General features: G+C 43.5%; 1 protein-coding gene across 1 annotated transcript in view; it reads right to left on the reverse strand.

Moving 5' to 3' along the window:
* USP37 (ubiquitin specific peptidase 37) overlaps positions 1 to 17884 on the reverse strand; it is a 75836-nt gene that overhangs the window by 53884 nt on the left and 4068 nt on the right. The window contains exon 2 of the mRNA XM_058665003.1: positions 4518 to 4689. Within this exon, the coding sequence (XP_058520986.1) occupies positions 4518 to 4629 (112 nt within the window). The 5' untranslated portion in view covers positions 4630 to 4689. The remainder of the gene's footprint in view (positions 1 to 4517; positions 4690 to 17884) is intronic.

Here is a 17884-nt window from a genome sequence, read left to right on the forward strand (position 1 = left end):
CAAGTGACCCCGGGCCAGTGTTGTGCCACAGCTAGTAAACTCCCCTGGGTGCAGGTGTTCCTGATTGCCTAACTGCTCTGGCTAACACTTCAAGATGCCTGGCAAGAGCAGACATCCTGCACTGTTACTGGTCTTAGAGGAAACGCTGTCAGTTTTTCATTCATGGTATGACAGTGAGATGCGTTAATGGGTAGTCAGGGTCACATCTCTGTTGGAATGAGAGAAGGAAAAGTCTCTAAAGTTTACAAAATGCTGGTTCCTGTCCAGAAGGTTCTTTTAGCAAAACAAAAACTGCATTCCACCCTTAGTTTTTAGCTAATCCTGGGAATGGAAAGAAGTCACATGCTTCTGGATAGCTGATGGGTTTTGTTTCATCAAGAGCAAGCTAGATAAGATTACAACTGTAGCCTGCTGATAGGTTTTGTCCCTTTTTGTTCATTGTAAACCATTGTTCTGCTACTAAAGACATCACTTCCACCATCTTCTTGGGTCTTTCTGCCCTTGGTTCCCCACTCCTAATGCTGTGTAGGAGGCTTCCATCTTTAACAAACCTTCCGTTTTGGGTGGGGGCAATTCCAGACTCTACAGAATTGTACCATAAAGTTCAAAATTTAAAATGAAAATTTAAAAATCAATAAATCTTGCTTTTGCACACTGAAATTGTCCACATAAATATTCTTTGGTGTGAGACAAGAATTTAGGTGGCTTTTAGTCTTTTCGTTTTTTTTCTTTAAGATTTATTTATTTTCATTGGAAAGGCAAATCTACAGAGAAGAAGATACAGAGAAAAAGATCTTTCTTCTGCTGGTCCACTCCCCAAGTGTCTGCAACAGCTGGAGCTGAGCCCATCCGAAGCCAGGAGCCAGGAGCTTCCTCCAGGTCTCCCACATGGGTGCAGGGTCCCAAAGCCTTGGGCCATCCTCAACTGCTCTCCCAGGTCACAAGCAGGGAACTGGATGGGAAGCGGAGCCGCCAGGACACGTCCATATGGGATCCCAGTGAGGATTTAACTACTAGGCTATTGCACTTGGCCTAGTTTGCAGTATTTTCACATGAAATGTCCTGTAACACTTGGGTATGAAATATATAACTATGGCCTTTATTATGCTGAATTTGATTTTGCTCGTTTGTTGAATTCTGTCAAATGGTTTTATACTGAACCATCTTATACCCCAGAAATAAATCCTACTTGGTTGTAGTGCATGTACACATTTTGTTGTGCTGTTGAACTCAGTTTATTTGTACTCTGCTGAGAACATGTGAATCAGTATTTATTGGAATATCATCTATAGTCTAGTTATTATGTTTTCTGGGTTTTTTTTGGGGGGGGGGGAGTAAAGACTTATTTATTTATTTGAAAGTCAGAGTTACAGAAAGAGGGAGGAATGTTCCATCTACTCCCCAGATGGCAGCAAAGGCCAGGTCCCAGCCAAGCTGAAGTTGAGAGTGTTTTCCAAGTCTATCATGTATGTGGGCAGAGGGTCCCTTTGCTTTGGTAAGGCCATTAGCAGGCAGCTAAATAAGATACGGAACAACTAGCATGCAAACCATTGCCCACTGGAGTTGCCAGTACTGCAGGTGGTAGCTTTACTCCCTAATCAATAACACTTGAGAGAGATGGAGGGAGGGATAGCATGAATGTGCTCCAAATCACTGGTTCCTGTAGTGGCCACAGATGAGTCACACCAAAGTTGGGTGACAGGAACTAATTCTAGGTTTCCCACAAAGCTGGTAGGAACCCTATCACTTGAGCCATCAGCATTGTCTCCCAGGAAACGCATTAGCAGAAAGTTGGAGTCAGGAGCCAAAGCAGAGCACTGCGGCCAGGCACCTCAACAAAGGTACCTTATGTGTTCTGTCACATTTCTATCCTTGGTCTTGTTCTTTGAACATTGCTCATGTCAGCCTCTACCTTAAATGCTAGCAAAAGTTCTCATCAAATCTCAGCTGATCCACTTCCGACCATGCTCCCAGCTGTTTAGGAAAGTGGCAGAAGGTTAGGGCCTTGGGATCGGGGACAAGTGCCGCTCCTCACAGTGTGGCGGCTGTGGGGGGTGCCCCTGCCAGGTCGGACCCAATGCTGGGGGCTCACGCCAAAGACACTGCCGCAAGGCAGTGAACGAGTCCTTGGCCTCCCCCAGGGCGGCCAGGGCACCACGTGGTGCCAGGCTCTGCCTGGTGGCCGCCCAGCCAGGGAGCTCTGGGGTATTGATTGTCTGAATCGCTGCTTAGGTAGCTACTTGAGTCAAGGACGCTAAGTCACACTGTCTAAGGCAGAGGCCAGGGCAAGTGAGGGACTGAGATAAGCTGAGTCAGAGCAACCACTGGCAGGCGCATGATCTACGGCTAGGAACAGGCCCAGTTGGGGAAGCTTGTGGACACCCTAACTGGGTTGAGGTTCCCACCAAGGGGCACGTGTGCTGGAATGGGGGCTGCATTCTATCTAGGAAACAGTTGTAGTCACCCGAGGCACTAGTGTGGGCTGGGACTGCATGCACCAGGCCAGTTCAGATCCCAACACCATCTGGTGGCATGGAGAACCATAGGGTAGATGTGGGACTGATTAGGCTGGGTCTCACACCCCTCTTGAACCATGCGTGAGCTGTATGTGGGTATGGACGAGCCATGGCCGGGCTGAAACATCCAACAACAAGAACCAGAATGGGGTGAAAGCCAGCCAGGAAAAGCCACTGTTCCTGCTAGGACAGGAGGTGAACTGGGTAGGGTTGGCTCAAGGACCCCCTGGCATGTGCAAAACCTGCCATTGGGAGGGGTTCTGATGGAGGAGCCTGGGCAACTCCTCTGGCAGGACACAGTCCCTGCAGGTAAGCACAAGAAGCATGATAGGAAACAGCCCAGAATAGGCCATGGAAAGTTTCCCACTGGCACACATTCAGCATGGGTCAGGAGCAGACCAGGCTCAATCAGTTCATGTCACCCACTGGCAAATCCGATCACCAGAACAGAGTGTGGGATGAGCCGGGTTTGGTCGAGACAAAACAAGTACACATTATGGAATGCCAGGGCGTGGTTGCCTGTACTGGATATGAATGCAGCACCCAACCAGCACACGTGAGATCCAGGAAGGGAGGGGCAGAACCGGCAGGGGGATTAAGGGGCTGGTCCCCTCGCTGGACAGCTACTCCCACTGGAGAGCGTGGGCTGGGATAGAGACAGACCAGACTAGGCAAGGCTACATCACCTGTGCGTCTCATGTGGACTAGACCAGGGAAAAGCCAGGCTGGGCTGATTATTTCTGCTGGTGCAAGAATAAATTAGAGTGGGTGAGGGATGTTTGGGCATAGCCGCAGAGGCTGGCGCTGGGGACTGATTCTGTCAGGTCAAATCACAGAACCACATAAAGAGTGCATAAACCGGGACAGAGAGACCTGGGAGGGAAAAAGTGGGTTCCCCCTTCTTGGGTCACTATTCCCGTGGGAGGGCATGAAAACTAGGACGGGAGCCGGGATGGCTAGATAGAGAGGCACTCAACAACACCCGTGAGGGCTGGATGGTTGAGTTGGTTAGATAGAACTAAGCTTTAATACCCATTGACAAGTACAAGAGCCGAATGGAATGTGGGACAGACTGAACTAGTCTGCTACACATACTGGCAAACCAGGGTAGGGGGCGGGCCTGGCGGGGTTTATTGTGGGTCTCTCTGACTAGGCTGCAGCTCCCACTGGTTGATGTAAGGGCCGAACCAAACTGGACTGCAACACCCATTGGTTCCAGTGCAACTTGGGACTGAAAACAGAAACAACCCAGCAATTGCAACCACCAGCTGATCGGGGTGATGGACTGTGCCAGGCCCTGTGCTTGCTAGAACATACAAGAAACTAGTCTGGGAATACCTCAAAGTTTCTTTGGAGATCTCCCCAGTCGAACTGCTGGACTCAGAACTCTAATCAGGAAAAGACAGAAGACAGAGCAGATCAATCATTCATCTCAGCTATATGTTGGCAGCGAAATATGGGGCAAACGGAGACTTTATAATGGACCATATCAATCAGTGGACGACCTCATCGAGCGAAACTGGCAGCGATTCATAACCGGAGAACTATTAACACCACTGGAGCACATATCTCAGAGCATGCCCCATATCCGGGACTCGGGGTGGGCGGGAAACCGGGTGGGGCTTCTCAGATACATGATGGAAACAATATGGACATAATGGTATTATCCACTTCCCTATCCCCCTGAACCTTTTTTTTTTCTTTTTTTTTCTTTTCTTTTTCTTTCTTTAACTGTAATTAACTATGTAAAGATTGTCAACAACAATGCAATAAAATAGATTAAAAAAAAAAAAAAAAAAAGTGGCAGAAGATATGGGACCCAGATGGAGGTCTGGGTTCCTGGTTTTGGCCTGGCTTCAAGCATTTGGGCAGTGAACCAGCAGATGGAATGAATATATTCCTTCTCTTTCTCTCTTTACTGAGCAACCTTTCAAATAGTTAAAGTAAATCTTAAAAAAAAAAATTGTTCTAATGTCAACAGCTTGGCTAATTAGTGCTCACCTGCATGAAGTCTGTTTTGATGAACTGCATCTAGAAACAACCTCATCTCCTCTGCATCCTTACTTGGTACTTTGTCAATGGACAAGAAGCTGTTATCTTGAAGAGTTAACATCAGGCGACTTTGTTTTGCTCCACTGGGTCGCAGCACCACATTTTTAATGTTATGACTTAGCTAAGCAAGACAAAAGCAAGAGTCTCTTATGAAAAACATGTAACAAAGTTAAGTTGTATAATGAATACTAAAGTTTACATTTTCTAAGTAACATCTCTCATTTTTTTCTAGTCATTTCTTTTTCAACCAAGAGAAGTGATTTCTTGAAACATTTATATCAAAGATTTGCCTGGTAAGAAACACAAACACATCCTATTAAAAACCATTTCATACAGTAATCCTAGCATTCTTTATTTTATGGTAGGGAATTCTACATTTTCACATATAGTTATAAAGTTACAAAAAATAAAAACTAGTTAATTAACAATTGTGTCCATTTCCTTTTAAAGGCAATAGCTGCTAGAATACTGACAAAACTGTTTAGATGGCTGCAATGTAAAGCATATATTAATAACCCAAGTTGCAATTCAGGAAATAATTTAAAACTCCCAATAAAATATAAAAAATTTAACTTTCCCAATATAAGAATATGTTCCTTTTGCAACTGTCTAAGCAGACTCAGTTAGCTTTCACCAAGTTACAAAGACCATGAGCACATCAAAAAACTGTTATTTTAACGATGCTTTTCCCCACAACTGGTAACTCATTTTAGCTTCTCCGAGATTTCAGAAATGTGTTAAAAAAGCAATAATTTTCATTTTCTCCTGAATGCAATTTTTTAAAAGATTTTTTATTTGCTTTTTTAATTGGAAAGTCAGATATACACAGAGGAGGCGACACAGAAAAGAAGATCTCCCATCCAATGGCTCACTCCCCAAGTGGCCACAAAGGCCAGAGCTGAGTCGATCTGAAGCCAGGAGGCAGGAGGTTCCTCCAGGTCTCCCACACAGGTGCACAGTTCCAAGGTCCTGGGCTGTCCTGGACTGCTTTCCCAGGCCACAAGCAAGGAGCTGATGGGAAGCGGGGCTGTTGGGATTAGAGCCAGCACCCATATGGGAGCCCAGCGCGTGCAAGGTGAGGACTTTAGCTACTAGGCTACACTCTGGGCCCTTGAATGAAATTTTTAAAGACTAAATAAAATCATGTGATTACTTTAATAAAGTCTGGCAGCCTTATTCCTTATTTCCATCCCTTGGCAGGCATGCACTTAGGTTTCTAAAGGTGCCCTTTGCTGAGACACAATTTCTAAACAGGGTAATGAAGTAATAACATAGTTACACTTTTTCTAAAATAAGAGAGAATCAATCTCTTTCCATTTATACATGGGAATGAAAAAACTTTACAATTTATATCCAAATTTTAAGTGACATTTTTGTAGCTCCAAGGAAGCTTCTAGATTCATGTTCTTGAGAAGAAACTCTAGTAAAACATTCACACACACAAAAAAAAGAGAGTTGCTTGGTTTACCACTTTAAAAAAATCAACTATTAAAACCCGTATTCACAAACAAACAATAATCTTGAACTTGGTCACTTGGTCACCTTCTAGCATCCGTGATTTTTGCAAGCACCCACACAGTAAGGAGTCCAACTCCTCTATCCTAAGTCTTAGGCCTCTTTGTTAAAGCTGCAGTCCTTCTTACTCTCTGAAGGTCTGACATCTCAGACAACTCAACTTTCCCAATCCTCACACACTGCTCCTTTCCCTCTATTGACATTAACAGAGGACATGAAAGGAACGGCCATGCATGAAAAACTTAGGACTCTTAATTCTTTTCTCCTTCACCTCCTAAATTTAATGGGTTAAGTCTTCTTGAAATCTTTTCAAATCTTTCTTCTTTCTTCCTTCAGAACTTTCATTCCTCATATGAACTCAATCTCGTATATGCTCTCATTCCCCTACTATATTTTGAAATAAAACCATTTGCTTGGGCTTGGCAGCGTGGCCTAGTGGCTAAGGTCCTCGCCATGATCCCATATGGCCGCTGGTTCTAATCCCGGCAGCCCCACTTCCTCTCTGTCTCTCCTCCTCTCAGTATATCTGACTTTGGAATAAAAATAAAATAAATCTTAAATAAATAAATAAATAAACGAATAAATAAATAAACCATTTGCTTAGCCTCCAATGGAATATGATTTGAGATGTTTGCTCCTTAGAACATGAGATCCCCTTACGATCAATAAAAAAAAATCAAGATCTGGTTTGGGGGCTGGGGGTATGGTGCAGTGCGTGAAGCCACCGCCTGTGGTGCCAGCACCCCATTCACTGCTCCAATTCCCTGTAGTGTATCTGGAAAAGCAGTGGACGATGGCTCAAGTGCTTGGGCCCCTGCACCCATGTGGGAGGCCGGGAAGAAGCCCCTGGCTCCTAGCTTGGGATCAGTCCAGCTGTGGCTGTTGTGGCCATTTGGGGAGTGAATCAGTGGACGGAAGATCTCTCTCTCTCTTTCTCTCCACCACCACCACCTCAATAAATCTTGAAAACATTAAAAGGATCTGATTCCTACCTAGTTCTTCAGCTTATACTCTTGGCACTGACTCTCCATTGCTTATTTACCTTAAAATAACTTCCTGACTGAGCATTGATTCACACATGCATATGTCTGTCCATGTACAGAAATCACTTTCTTCTTACTTCCACCATGTACTGCAAAATCTTATTTATCCTCTGAATCTTGAGAGCAAAAATTACATGCTTATTTATATTGCCTTGGTATCTCTGAAATATGTTTACAGCTGACACTGCATTTGGTTACTGTTAAGTCTGATATTCTTAGCCCTTAGCACAGTAACCCTCACAGTTATATGTAGGTGTTTGACAAATTAACACTGCCTGTGACCTGATCCAGAAGCGAGCTGACTGGCACTGTGGCATGCTCGTCATGCTCCTTAGGATTGACATTTGCTGAATATCTGAATACCTACTCAGTGTCTATGTGAGCTGAGAATTAAAACAATTAACAACAACAACAAAAACCGAAGTTTCTGTCTGAAAACCCTTTCTTTTATTACGATGAGTAATTAGCAGTCTCACTGGCTTTTAGAAGATATAAATATTCTTTACTTATAGTAATAATTTTTTTTAAAGATTTATTATTACTGGAAAGCCGGATATACAGAGAGGAGAAGAGACAGGAAGATCTTCCATCCGATGTTTCACTCCCCAAGTGAGCCACAACGGGCCGGAGCTGCACCGATCCGAAGTCGGGAACCTGGAACCTCTTCCAGGTCTCCCACGCGGGTGCAGGGTCCCAAAGCTTTGGGCCGTCCTCGACTGCTTTCCCAGGCCACAAGCAGGGAGCTGGATGGGAAGTAGAGCTGCCGGGATTAGAACCGGTGCCCATATGGGATCCTGGGGCATTCAAGGCGAGGACTTTAGCCGCTAGGCCACGCCGCCGGGCCCAAGAAGTGATTTTAGAGACCGAGTTCATGATTGTGCGATCTAGTAGATTCTTTTTCAGTTTTATGTACAGAAGATCTGTATCTGCAATGAGACAATGATTTCATTTTTCATCTCAAAATTCATCTGTCTGATGCACATGGAGTTATATTGTAGATATGAATTATATGAATTGAAGACCAGATGAATGATATGGGGTGTGATCATTTAAGTGTGATTTCCATGTAGATGGCACATACATGGTGGGGGTGCATATGCTTGAAATAAATATAGACCAAATAAAGGATCCATTTACGCTTGTGATGGTGTTGGCATGTTGAGTGATGTCTTGGAAGGCTTTTCAGGTACATCTCCTTATAGTTCATAGGATTCTGAAAAAAAATCATCCGAACCAGAATGTAAGCACATGAGATTGGCCTAGGTCATTAGCCAAGAGGGTCAATGTTGACGCTGCAGTGGCATGTGCCACTCAGATTATCCGCCAATTCATCTCCCTGACTCATCCCCGTGACTTCAGGGAATTCGGATAGGACCATGTATCTTCAGAGGAGACATACTTCCTTTAAAAATAAATTTGCTTCTAGCCAAAATAAAACGCAAAAATACACCTTCACCTGACAGGTTCTAAGGGAAGAAAAATAAAGTAAAAAGTTACAATCTACTAGTGATTAAAATAAAGTATAAAAATTGCCTAGTGAATCAAATCTGACCCCTTTCCCATTTGAGTAAACCACTTTTAGAAAGTATCCCGTGCATCTGGATAGCAAATGGAAAAGGAAAACCAAAGCAGGCACTGACAACTCAGTGATGGCATCTCGCCACGTGTACTTCTCTCTCCATGAGTTCCTTTCTTTATCACATATATGCCTAATACCTGCGTCAATGAACATATAAATTTTGCTCCATTGCTGTCACTAAAGACATGTCAACCAGAAATAAGATTCCGCTGCAGCAATGATTCTTCTGTTCTCTCATGAATGATAATGGGTTTTGAATTATGAATAAAAGTTTTATTATTGACCCCATTTCTTACAGTGGTGCTCCTCCCCAAAAGCAAAGTTTCCTAATAATCCAACGATCAGCAGTGTGAGCAGAGCCACATGTACAGAAGAATCAAATGCATAAAACTTTTCAAAGAATGAAGTTGGACTATCCCTCAAAATTACATTATTTGAGGAAAAACCATTTAATCTCTATGGAAAACAAAGTCTGTCACCCCTTTTGTATGTTGAACATTACCACTCCTAGAAATAATCTTTACCAATCTTACCTTACCTTTCAGAAATACTCAGGCTCCTGGACTTTTTTTTTTTTTAAGGCAGAGTTACACAGAAATAAAGAACAAGAGACAGACATCTTGGCCTTCCATCTACTAGGTCACTCCCCAGGAGCTTCATCCAGGTCTCCCACAAAGGTGCCAAGGGTCCAAATACTTGGGACATTTTACACTATTTTCCCAGGCCACCAGCAGAGAGCTAGATCAAAAGTTTAATAGCCAGGACACAAGCCAGTACCCACATGTTAGTGCACAGCTTTACCCACTAGTGGCAGCTTTACCCACTAAGGCACACCATCGGCCCTGACTGAACTTCTGCTTTTTTTAAAAAAGATCTATTTATTATTACTACTATTATTTTTTTGGAAGGGCATTTCAGATTTACAGACAGGAGACAGAAAGATCTTCTGTCCACAGGTTCAATCCCCAAATGGTCACAACAGTCAAGCAGAGCCAATCAGAAGCCAGGAGTCTCCTCCAGGTATTCCACGTGGGTGCAGTGTTCCAAGGCTTTGGGCCACCCTCTACTGTTTTCCCAGGCCACAAGCAGGGAGCTGGATGGGAGGTGGAACAGCTGGGACAAGAACTGAACCAGCACCCAAATGAGATTCGGGTGCTTGCAAGGTGAAGACTTAGCCATTGAGCCATTGTGCCGAGGCCCTGACTGAACCTCTAATACCTAAAAATTACTTACAGCTATAATGACATGACTAAGGCTTTTCAAACCAGCTTTATCAAAAGATGGTGTATTAAAAACTAATAGTAATAGGAGAGAATTTTACCAAAGGCTGCCATACACACACACACACGCACACACACACACACAAGCAGTTATCTAAAACTGCCAAACCAAATTTTATTTATATCGCTTTCAAACTTCTGAAACAAATTCTGGCTTATAGCTTAAATAGTTAAATTCTACTTCTGGGGCCCGGCAGTGTGGCCTAGCGGCTAAAGTCCTCGCCTTGAACGCTCCGGGATCCCATATGGGCGCCGGTTCTTATCCCGGCAGCTCCACTTCCCATCCAGCTCCCTGCTTGTGGCCTGGGAAAGCAGTCGAGGACAGCCCAAGGATTTGGGACCCTGCACCCGCGTGGGAGACCTGGAAAAGGTTCCAGGTTCCCGGCATCGGACTGGCGCGCATCGGCCTGTTGCAGCTCACTTAGGGAGTGAATCATCGGAGGGAAGATCTTCCTCTCTGTCTCTTCTCCTCTCTGTATATCTGACTTTGTAATAAAATAAATAAATCTTTAAAAAAAAAAAATCTACTTCTGTGCAAACAGCTGAATTAGAAAAGGTAATCTGCTAAAGGACAGAATTCTAGGTCTTGAAATTAGGAGGCAGCAGGCTTGGCAGCGTGGCCTAGTGGCTAAGGTCCTCGCCTTGATCCCATATGGCCGCTGGTTCTGATCCCGGCAGCTCCACTTCCTCTCTATCTCTCCTCCTCTCAGTATATCTGACTTTGTAATAAAAATAAAATAAATCTTAAAAAAAAAAAAAAAGAAATTAGGAGGCAGCGATGTCACTAATTTGTATCTTACCTTCTCTAATCATTACTCGCGCACAGAACAGTAAAAGCAAATGCTGTGTGTCTGCAGAATGAAATGAGGTCACATGAGATACTCAGCAGGTAGCAGTTATTAATATTAATGAGCTAGCATCAATTTTCTAAATTTTAATCCTTATCTGTAATTTTTCCTGCAAAAATTTCAGTAAAAACTGCCTTAATCCTGGCAGGTTTTTTCCATTTAAAGATTTATTTATTTTTATTGGAAATAAAGAACAGAAAGGCAGAAAAACCTTCCATCTGCTAGTTCACTCCCCAAGTGGCCACAACAGCTGAGCAGATTCAAGCCAGGAGCCAGGAGCTTCTTCCCGGTCTCCCACGTGGGTACAGAGTCCCAAGGCCTTGAGCCAGACTCTACAGATTTCCCAGGCCACAAGCAGGGAGCTGGAAAGGAAGTGGAGCAGCTGGGACAGAACTTGCACCCATACAGGATCCTGGCGCATGCAAGGCAAGGACCCTAGCCACTAGGCTACCACGCTGAGCTCCCTATTTTTTGTTTTTAATTGGAAAGTCAGATATACAGAGAGGAGGCGAGACAGAGAGGAAGATCTTCCGTCCAATGATTTATTCCCCAAGCAGCCACATCAGTCGGAACTGCACCAATCTGAAGCCAGGAGCTAGGAGCTTCTTAGCCCCAAGGCTTTGGGCCGTCCTCGACTGCTTTCCCAGGCCACAAGCAGGGAGCTGGATGGGAAGCGGGGCTGCTGGGACGAAAACCAGCACCCATATGGGTCCTGGCGCATGCAAGGCAAGGACTTAAACAGTTAGGCTACTGCACCAGGCCCAGTTTTTTTTTTTTTTTTTTTTTAATATATAAAGACTTAAAAAAACAAAAAACACAGGAGCCAGGAGCTTGAACTTCACTTCAATCTCTCATACAGAAGCCAGGGGCCTAGAGGATTCCACTGTTTTCCCAGACACATTTTAGGGAGCTGGATTGGAAGTGAAACAGCTGGGACACAAGGAAAACAGGCATTGCAGGCAGCAGCTTAGCCGCTGTACCACAACACTGGCCCTAGACCTTAATAAATGTTAACAATGGTTATCAACTCAGTTGCCTACAGGGCTAGGCTGATTACAGAAATGACTTAGGCAAAATATGAACAATTGTTCTGATCGTTACTATGTAGAAATGGTGAACCTCATACTGCCAAACAGATTCCTAAGAAGAGAAATAAAGACATACAAGCTATTATTCAAAAATGTCTATTTTTCAGAACGAGCACTGTGGTACAGCAAGCTAATCCTCTGCTTGTGGCACCAGCATCCCATATGGACGCCAGTTCATGTCCCAGCTGCTCCACTTCAGACCCAGCTCCATGAGTACAATCTGGAAAAGGAAAAGAGGATGGCTCAAGTCCTTAGGACACGGCACCCACGAGGGAGACCTGGAAGAAGCTCCTGGCTTTGGATCTGCTCAGCTCTAGCCCGTGTCACCACTTGGGGAGTGAACCAGCAGATGAAAGCTTTTTCTCTGTCACTACTTCAAAATCTGCCTTTCCAATAAAAACAAATAAATCTTTAAAAAAAAAATCTACCGGGCCCAGCGGCGTGGCCTAGCGGCTAAAGTCCTCGCCTTGAAAGCCCGGGGATCCCATATGGGCGCCGGTTCTAATCCCGGCAGCACCACTTCCCATCCAGCTCCCTGCTTGTGGCCTGGGAAAGCAGTTGAGGACGGCCCAATGCATTGGGACACTGCATCCGCGTGGGAGACCCGGAGGAGATTCCTGGTTCCCGGCTTCGGATCGGCGGATCGGCGCGCACCGGTCCGTTGCGGCTCACTTGGGGAGTGAATCATCAGATGGAAGAGCTTCCTCTCTGTCTCTCCTCCTCTGTGTATATCTGGCTGTAATAAAATGAATAAATCTTAAAAAAAAAAAAATCTACCAAAGTAACAAAAATCATTACAATTTATAGATGGTCTGTTAATATGACATTTTGCTCAATCTAAGAACTACACAAACTGAGGCTAACAATGCACAAGTGTACCCTTTTTCCGTAATTAATAATGTGGTTTCATTGACTGGGTATGTCCTTGAATTTTTCTGCAGGCTGCCTCTCAGTACTGCAAAAGCTACAATGTTCTTTTTCTACACCTTGTCTTTACCTTCCCTCTTGAACTATGGATATTGGACAGGAGAAGGGAAGGTCAGCAGAGGCCTGTCAGTTCTACTCCCACAAACCTTTCAGATAGCTTGATACCGAATACAGACCAAATCACATCACTCTCCTCCATCATGCCATTTAACAACTCCCCACCATCCTCACAATGAAACCCTACCTCATCCAGGCCCTGCTTCCCACAGCCAAGAAGATCCTCAAGCCTAGCCACTTTAATGATTCTAATCTCTCCCAAGACCCGGATGTTCTTCTTTTTATTTATTTATCTTAAATTGGAAAGGCAGATAGATACAGAGAGAAGGAGAGACAGAAAGATCTTCTGTCCACTGGTTCACTCCCCAAATGGCCACAATGGCCAAAGCTAAGCCAATCCAAAGGCAGGAGTCAGGAACCTCCTCCAGGCCTCCTGCACGGGTGCAGGGTCCCAAGGCTTCGGCTGTCCTCGACTGCCTTCCTAGGCCACAAGCAGGGAGCTGGATGGGAAGTGTAGCAGCTGGGACTAGAAATGACACCCATATGGGATCCCGGTGCGGACAAAATGCTATTGCGCAATACCCAAGACCCACATGTTCCTATGACACTCACTATATCTTTGTACACACTGAGGTTACATGTAGAAGATTTCTGTGTGTTTCCCCACCTGTAATCTTTAATTTATTCCCAAGCTCTAAAATCAAGGTCAATTTCCGCTATAACCCTCTTTAAGAAACCTTTATTCGCTTCCCTTCACTTGTTCTCTCCCCCATTCATGAGAATGTTTAAGTCCTTTTCTAGCCTCCCATTGTTCTCTGTGCTCAGTTACATCAATTGTAGCACACTGTATTATAAAGTGTTTATTTCTTTGTCTCTCTAGACTTTGCTATCTGAAAATAGAAAACACAAAATTCTCTTTAATTATAACACAAAGATTCTCTTTAATCTCTGCATTCCTCACCAGGACAGTGTCTGACACCCTGCAAACAAAAACATATTATCCAAGAATAATGAACAAATCAGCACTATCAATTTTATTCAATTTGCTGTTAAAATACACAGAAGCTGTTACAAAACTTCCTTTGTGGGCCTGGCATGATGGCTCAGTGGCTAAAACCTCACCTTGCATGCGCTGGGATCCCTTATGGGTGCTCCCGACCTAGCGGCTCCACTTCTCACCCAGCTCTCTGCTTGTGGCCGGGGGAAGGCAGTAGAGGATGGCTCAAAGCCTTGGTACCCTACACCCATGCAGGAGAACCGGAGGAGGCTCCTAGCTCCTGGCTTTGGATGGGCACAGCTTCGGTCATTGTGGCCACTTGGGGACAGAAAATCTTTCTCTATATATATCTGCCTTTCTGATGAAAATAAATAAATCTTAAAAGAAAAAGAGCCTTCCTTTGTATGGTAAACATAGGGTTATAACTACTAAATCCTTCACAAGAGGACTGCCACTACTACATTGCAAATAGCTCATCTTTTGAAGATACCACAGTTTTTCCCATGTGTATTTCAACTCCACTAAATGCAAAGTTGCTTTCATGCATTAAGAACTCAATGGGAAAAAAACATCATTTATACATAAGTTACAGAAAACACTATCTAAAAATCAGTAGACCTGCCCAGACTGAGATTCCTGTTGTTACTGCTCAATGAAGAAATTCCCTATGAAGAGTCGTAGCTCTTCATTTCTCCTTCTGTGTCATTACTGGTTAAGGTGTCAGAATAAACAGGAATATAAAACGCCATCACCATAGTATTTGCCTTCCATACAAATGTAAAAATCAGTGACCTTATATTTGTTGAACATATTATTTAATAAAACTTAGAGATAAAGATTTCAGAATATAATGTATGATAAACTTAATACTGGGTACTTCTGTTTTTTCTCCCTAATTCTCTATGACTCCTAATCATTTTGACAAAGTTTTGGTTAATCATAAAATTTTACTTCAGATACTGAACATTTTCTTAATCTTTTCTACCAGCACTCTCCTTCCTGTAGGGAAAAAACCCAAAGGATTCAGTACACAAAATTGGCAGAAACTATATCATAAAACTTTCTCTCTGTGTCTCTGCTGAGTCCTTTCTCTGATTTTGTACTAAGTGGATTGTCACTGCTGTATGCTCATCATGTTATCAGGACTTGCCCTACTTAGTAGAGAGAAAAAAAGCCAAGTTTCTTTTTCAGTAAGAAGTATGATCCGGGAATTGTCAAGCTTTCAATGGATCCAAGACGACTAAGGTTTTCTCAAACTTTGTAATGCTAATTCTCTTATCAAAGCATCAAGAGGAAAATGAAGGATAATTAACATGAAATTATTCCTCCTTCCCTTAAATCTAATCAGTTACTAAAAATTATGTTCAATGGTAAGCGTTCCATGAAAGTTCAATCAATCATATGAGGTAAAAATGCTTCTAACCCTTACCTATTTGTTTAAATGCTCACGGTTTGGGTACCCAAACTGGAAACATCCTTATCCAGAGAACATTTCTTGGTGGAGAAGGCATGCTAATGCATAAAACTACTTCTACAAAATAAACACGGAAAACCAGCAACTCTTTCTAATTTGCATGCTCTTGTTGGAAACCCATTCAAAATAAAACTATTACTTACTTTTTGGTGACTTTTACTGAAAAACCCTATAACCCTATGTAATAACCATTCACCTTTATTCTGATCCTGTGCCAAAGGCAATGGAGTCCGGCCTGGCTTGACAGCCTAGCCTTGGGACCCTGCAGCTGCGTGGGAGACACGGCGGAAGCTCCTGGCTCCTGGCTTCCGATTTGCTCAGCTCCAGCCTCTGCGACCTCTTGGGAAGTGAACCATCAGAGAGAAGATCTTTCTCTCTGTCTCTCCTCCTCTCTGTATATCTGCCTTCCAATAAAATACATAAGTCTTTAAAAATAATAACAAACACTATGGACTCTTCCTGGGAAACTACTGATATTTTGCGGTTAAGCCAGTTCTCCAGGAGCCATCAATTCAGCTAAAGAAAATATAAGCGTTCCTTTTTAAAAGATTCCAATACACAAAATTACAATGTAAAAAAAAAAAGGAATGTGATCAGCTGTATAATAATAACTACTTTACTATTTAAAAACCATTTGCTGGGGCCCGGTGGCATGGCCTAGTGGTTAAAGTCCTCGCCTTGAACGTCCCGGGATCCCATATGGGTGCCAGTTCTAATCCCGGCAGCACCACTTCCCATCCAGCTCCCTGCTTGTGGCCTGGGAAAGCAGTCGAGGATGGCCCAAGGCTTTGGGACCCTGCACCCATGTGGGAGACCTGGAAGAGGTTCCTGGTTCCCGGCTTCGGATGGGCACAGCACCGGCTGTTGCGCTCACTTGGGCAGTGAATCATCGGACGGAAGATCTTCCTCTCTGTATATCTAACTTTGTAATAAAAATAAATAAATCTTTAAAAAAATAAAAACCACTTGCTAAAAGTATTTAAAACATGGGGTCCTGCGGCGTGACCTAGAGTCTAAAGTCCTCACCTTGCATGCGCCAGGATCCCATATGGGCGCTGGTTCTAGTCCCGGCAGCTCCAATTCCCATCTAGCTCCCTGCTTGTGGCCTGGGAAAGCAGTCGAGGACAGCCCAAAGCTTTGGGACCCTGTGCCATGTGGGAGACCCGGAGGAGGTTCCTGGTTCCCAGCTTCAGATTGGCGCAGCACCGGCCATTGTGCTCACTTGGAGAGTGAATCATCGGATGGAAGATCTTTCTCTCTGTCTCTCCTCCTCTCTGTATATCTGATTTTGTAATGAAAAAAATAAATAAATCTTTTAAAAAACAGCACACAGAAAGAACTTTACGGATACATTTGCAGTGTAAAATGAGGACTACCGGAACTTGCATCTTGATCTATTTGGGTCTAGGTTTATTCCTGCTACATTCTGAAATTAACAAGTCAATCAATGTAAAAGAGTATATCTTTTGTTGACTTTATAAGCACTGTTAGATAGTGACACCTTAAGTCTTAAAACACCCACTTTCATGAGTTGTTGATACAAATTTAAAAAGGCAGATAAACTTAGTACTTTGACTTTTCTTTTGAAGCTTCTTGAAACTTTGTTTCTTTCAGGTCCTAAATTCCTCTTACTGCCTATTAAATTCTTCAATATCTACTTTAAATTCTTTTGCTCACTTAATAAACAAACAAACAAAATCCCCTACTGAACTAATCCAGACTGAAGGCAGCATTGGTGGAGATGGATATGTGAGAATGAGGTTCCCAGACTTTCAAATTTATGTTCTGCCACCATTTTCAGGTAAGGAATCTTCACACTAACAGTAACTTCATTCTCATCCACCCCAAATCCAGTTTTTTCATTCCTATTACTCAAATTCATCACTGCAGCTATTATCTCACCAAATATTTACTATCGAACACCTACTACTGCACTGTGACCATATGGGTTATTCCATGTAATTTTCACAACAATCTCAAGAGATATGGATTACTGTTATCTCTATGTTAGAGGTGAGGAAACTGAAGATTAGTGAGATTAATTTATTCAGACAGCATCAGCCAAAGACCAAGTTACATCTAATACAAGAACCTAAATTTTTGTTAAAGATTTATTTATTTTCAGAGGGCAGGCCTTGTGGGGGTTATTGTGGGTCACTCTGACTGGGCTGCAGCTCCCACTGATTTGTGTGAGGGCCGAGTGTGTGCTGGGCAGAATCAGGTTGGACTGCAACACCCATTGGTTCCAGTGGAAGACAGAGCTGGAAACAGAACCCACCCAGCAATTGCAACCACCAGCTGATTGGGGCGATGGACTGTACCAGGCCCTATACTTGCCAAGCACATACAAAATCAGGTCTGGGATCACTTCAGAAAAGTTTCTTTGGGGATCTCCCCATTCGAACTGCTGGACTCAGAACCCGAACCATGAAAAGACAGAGGACAGAACAAATGAATCAACTACCCCCACCCATATATTGGCAGTGAAAAACTGGGAAACCGAGACTC

Source organism: Ochotona princeps, chromosome 5 (genome assembly GCF_030435755.1).
Source record: "Ochotona princeps isolate mOchPri1 chromosome 5, mOchPri1.hap1, whole genome shotgun sequence".
In the NCBI taxonomy this organism is placed as follows: domain Eukaryota; kingdom Metazoa; phylum Chordata; class Mammalia; order Lagomorpha; family Ochotonidae; genus Ochotona; species Ochotona princeps.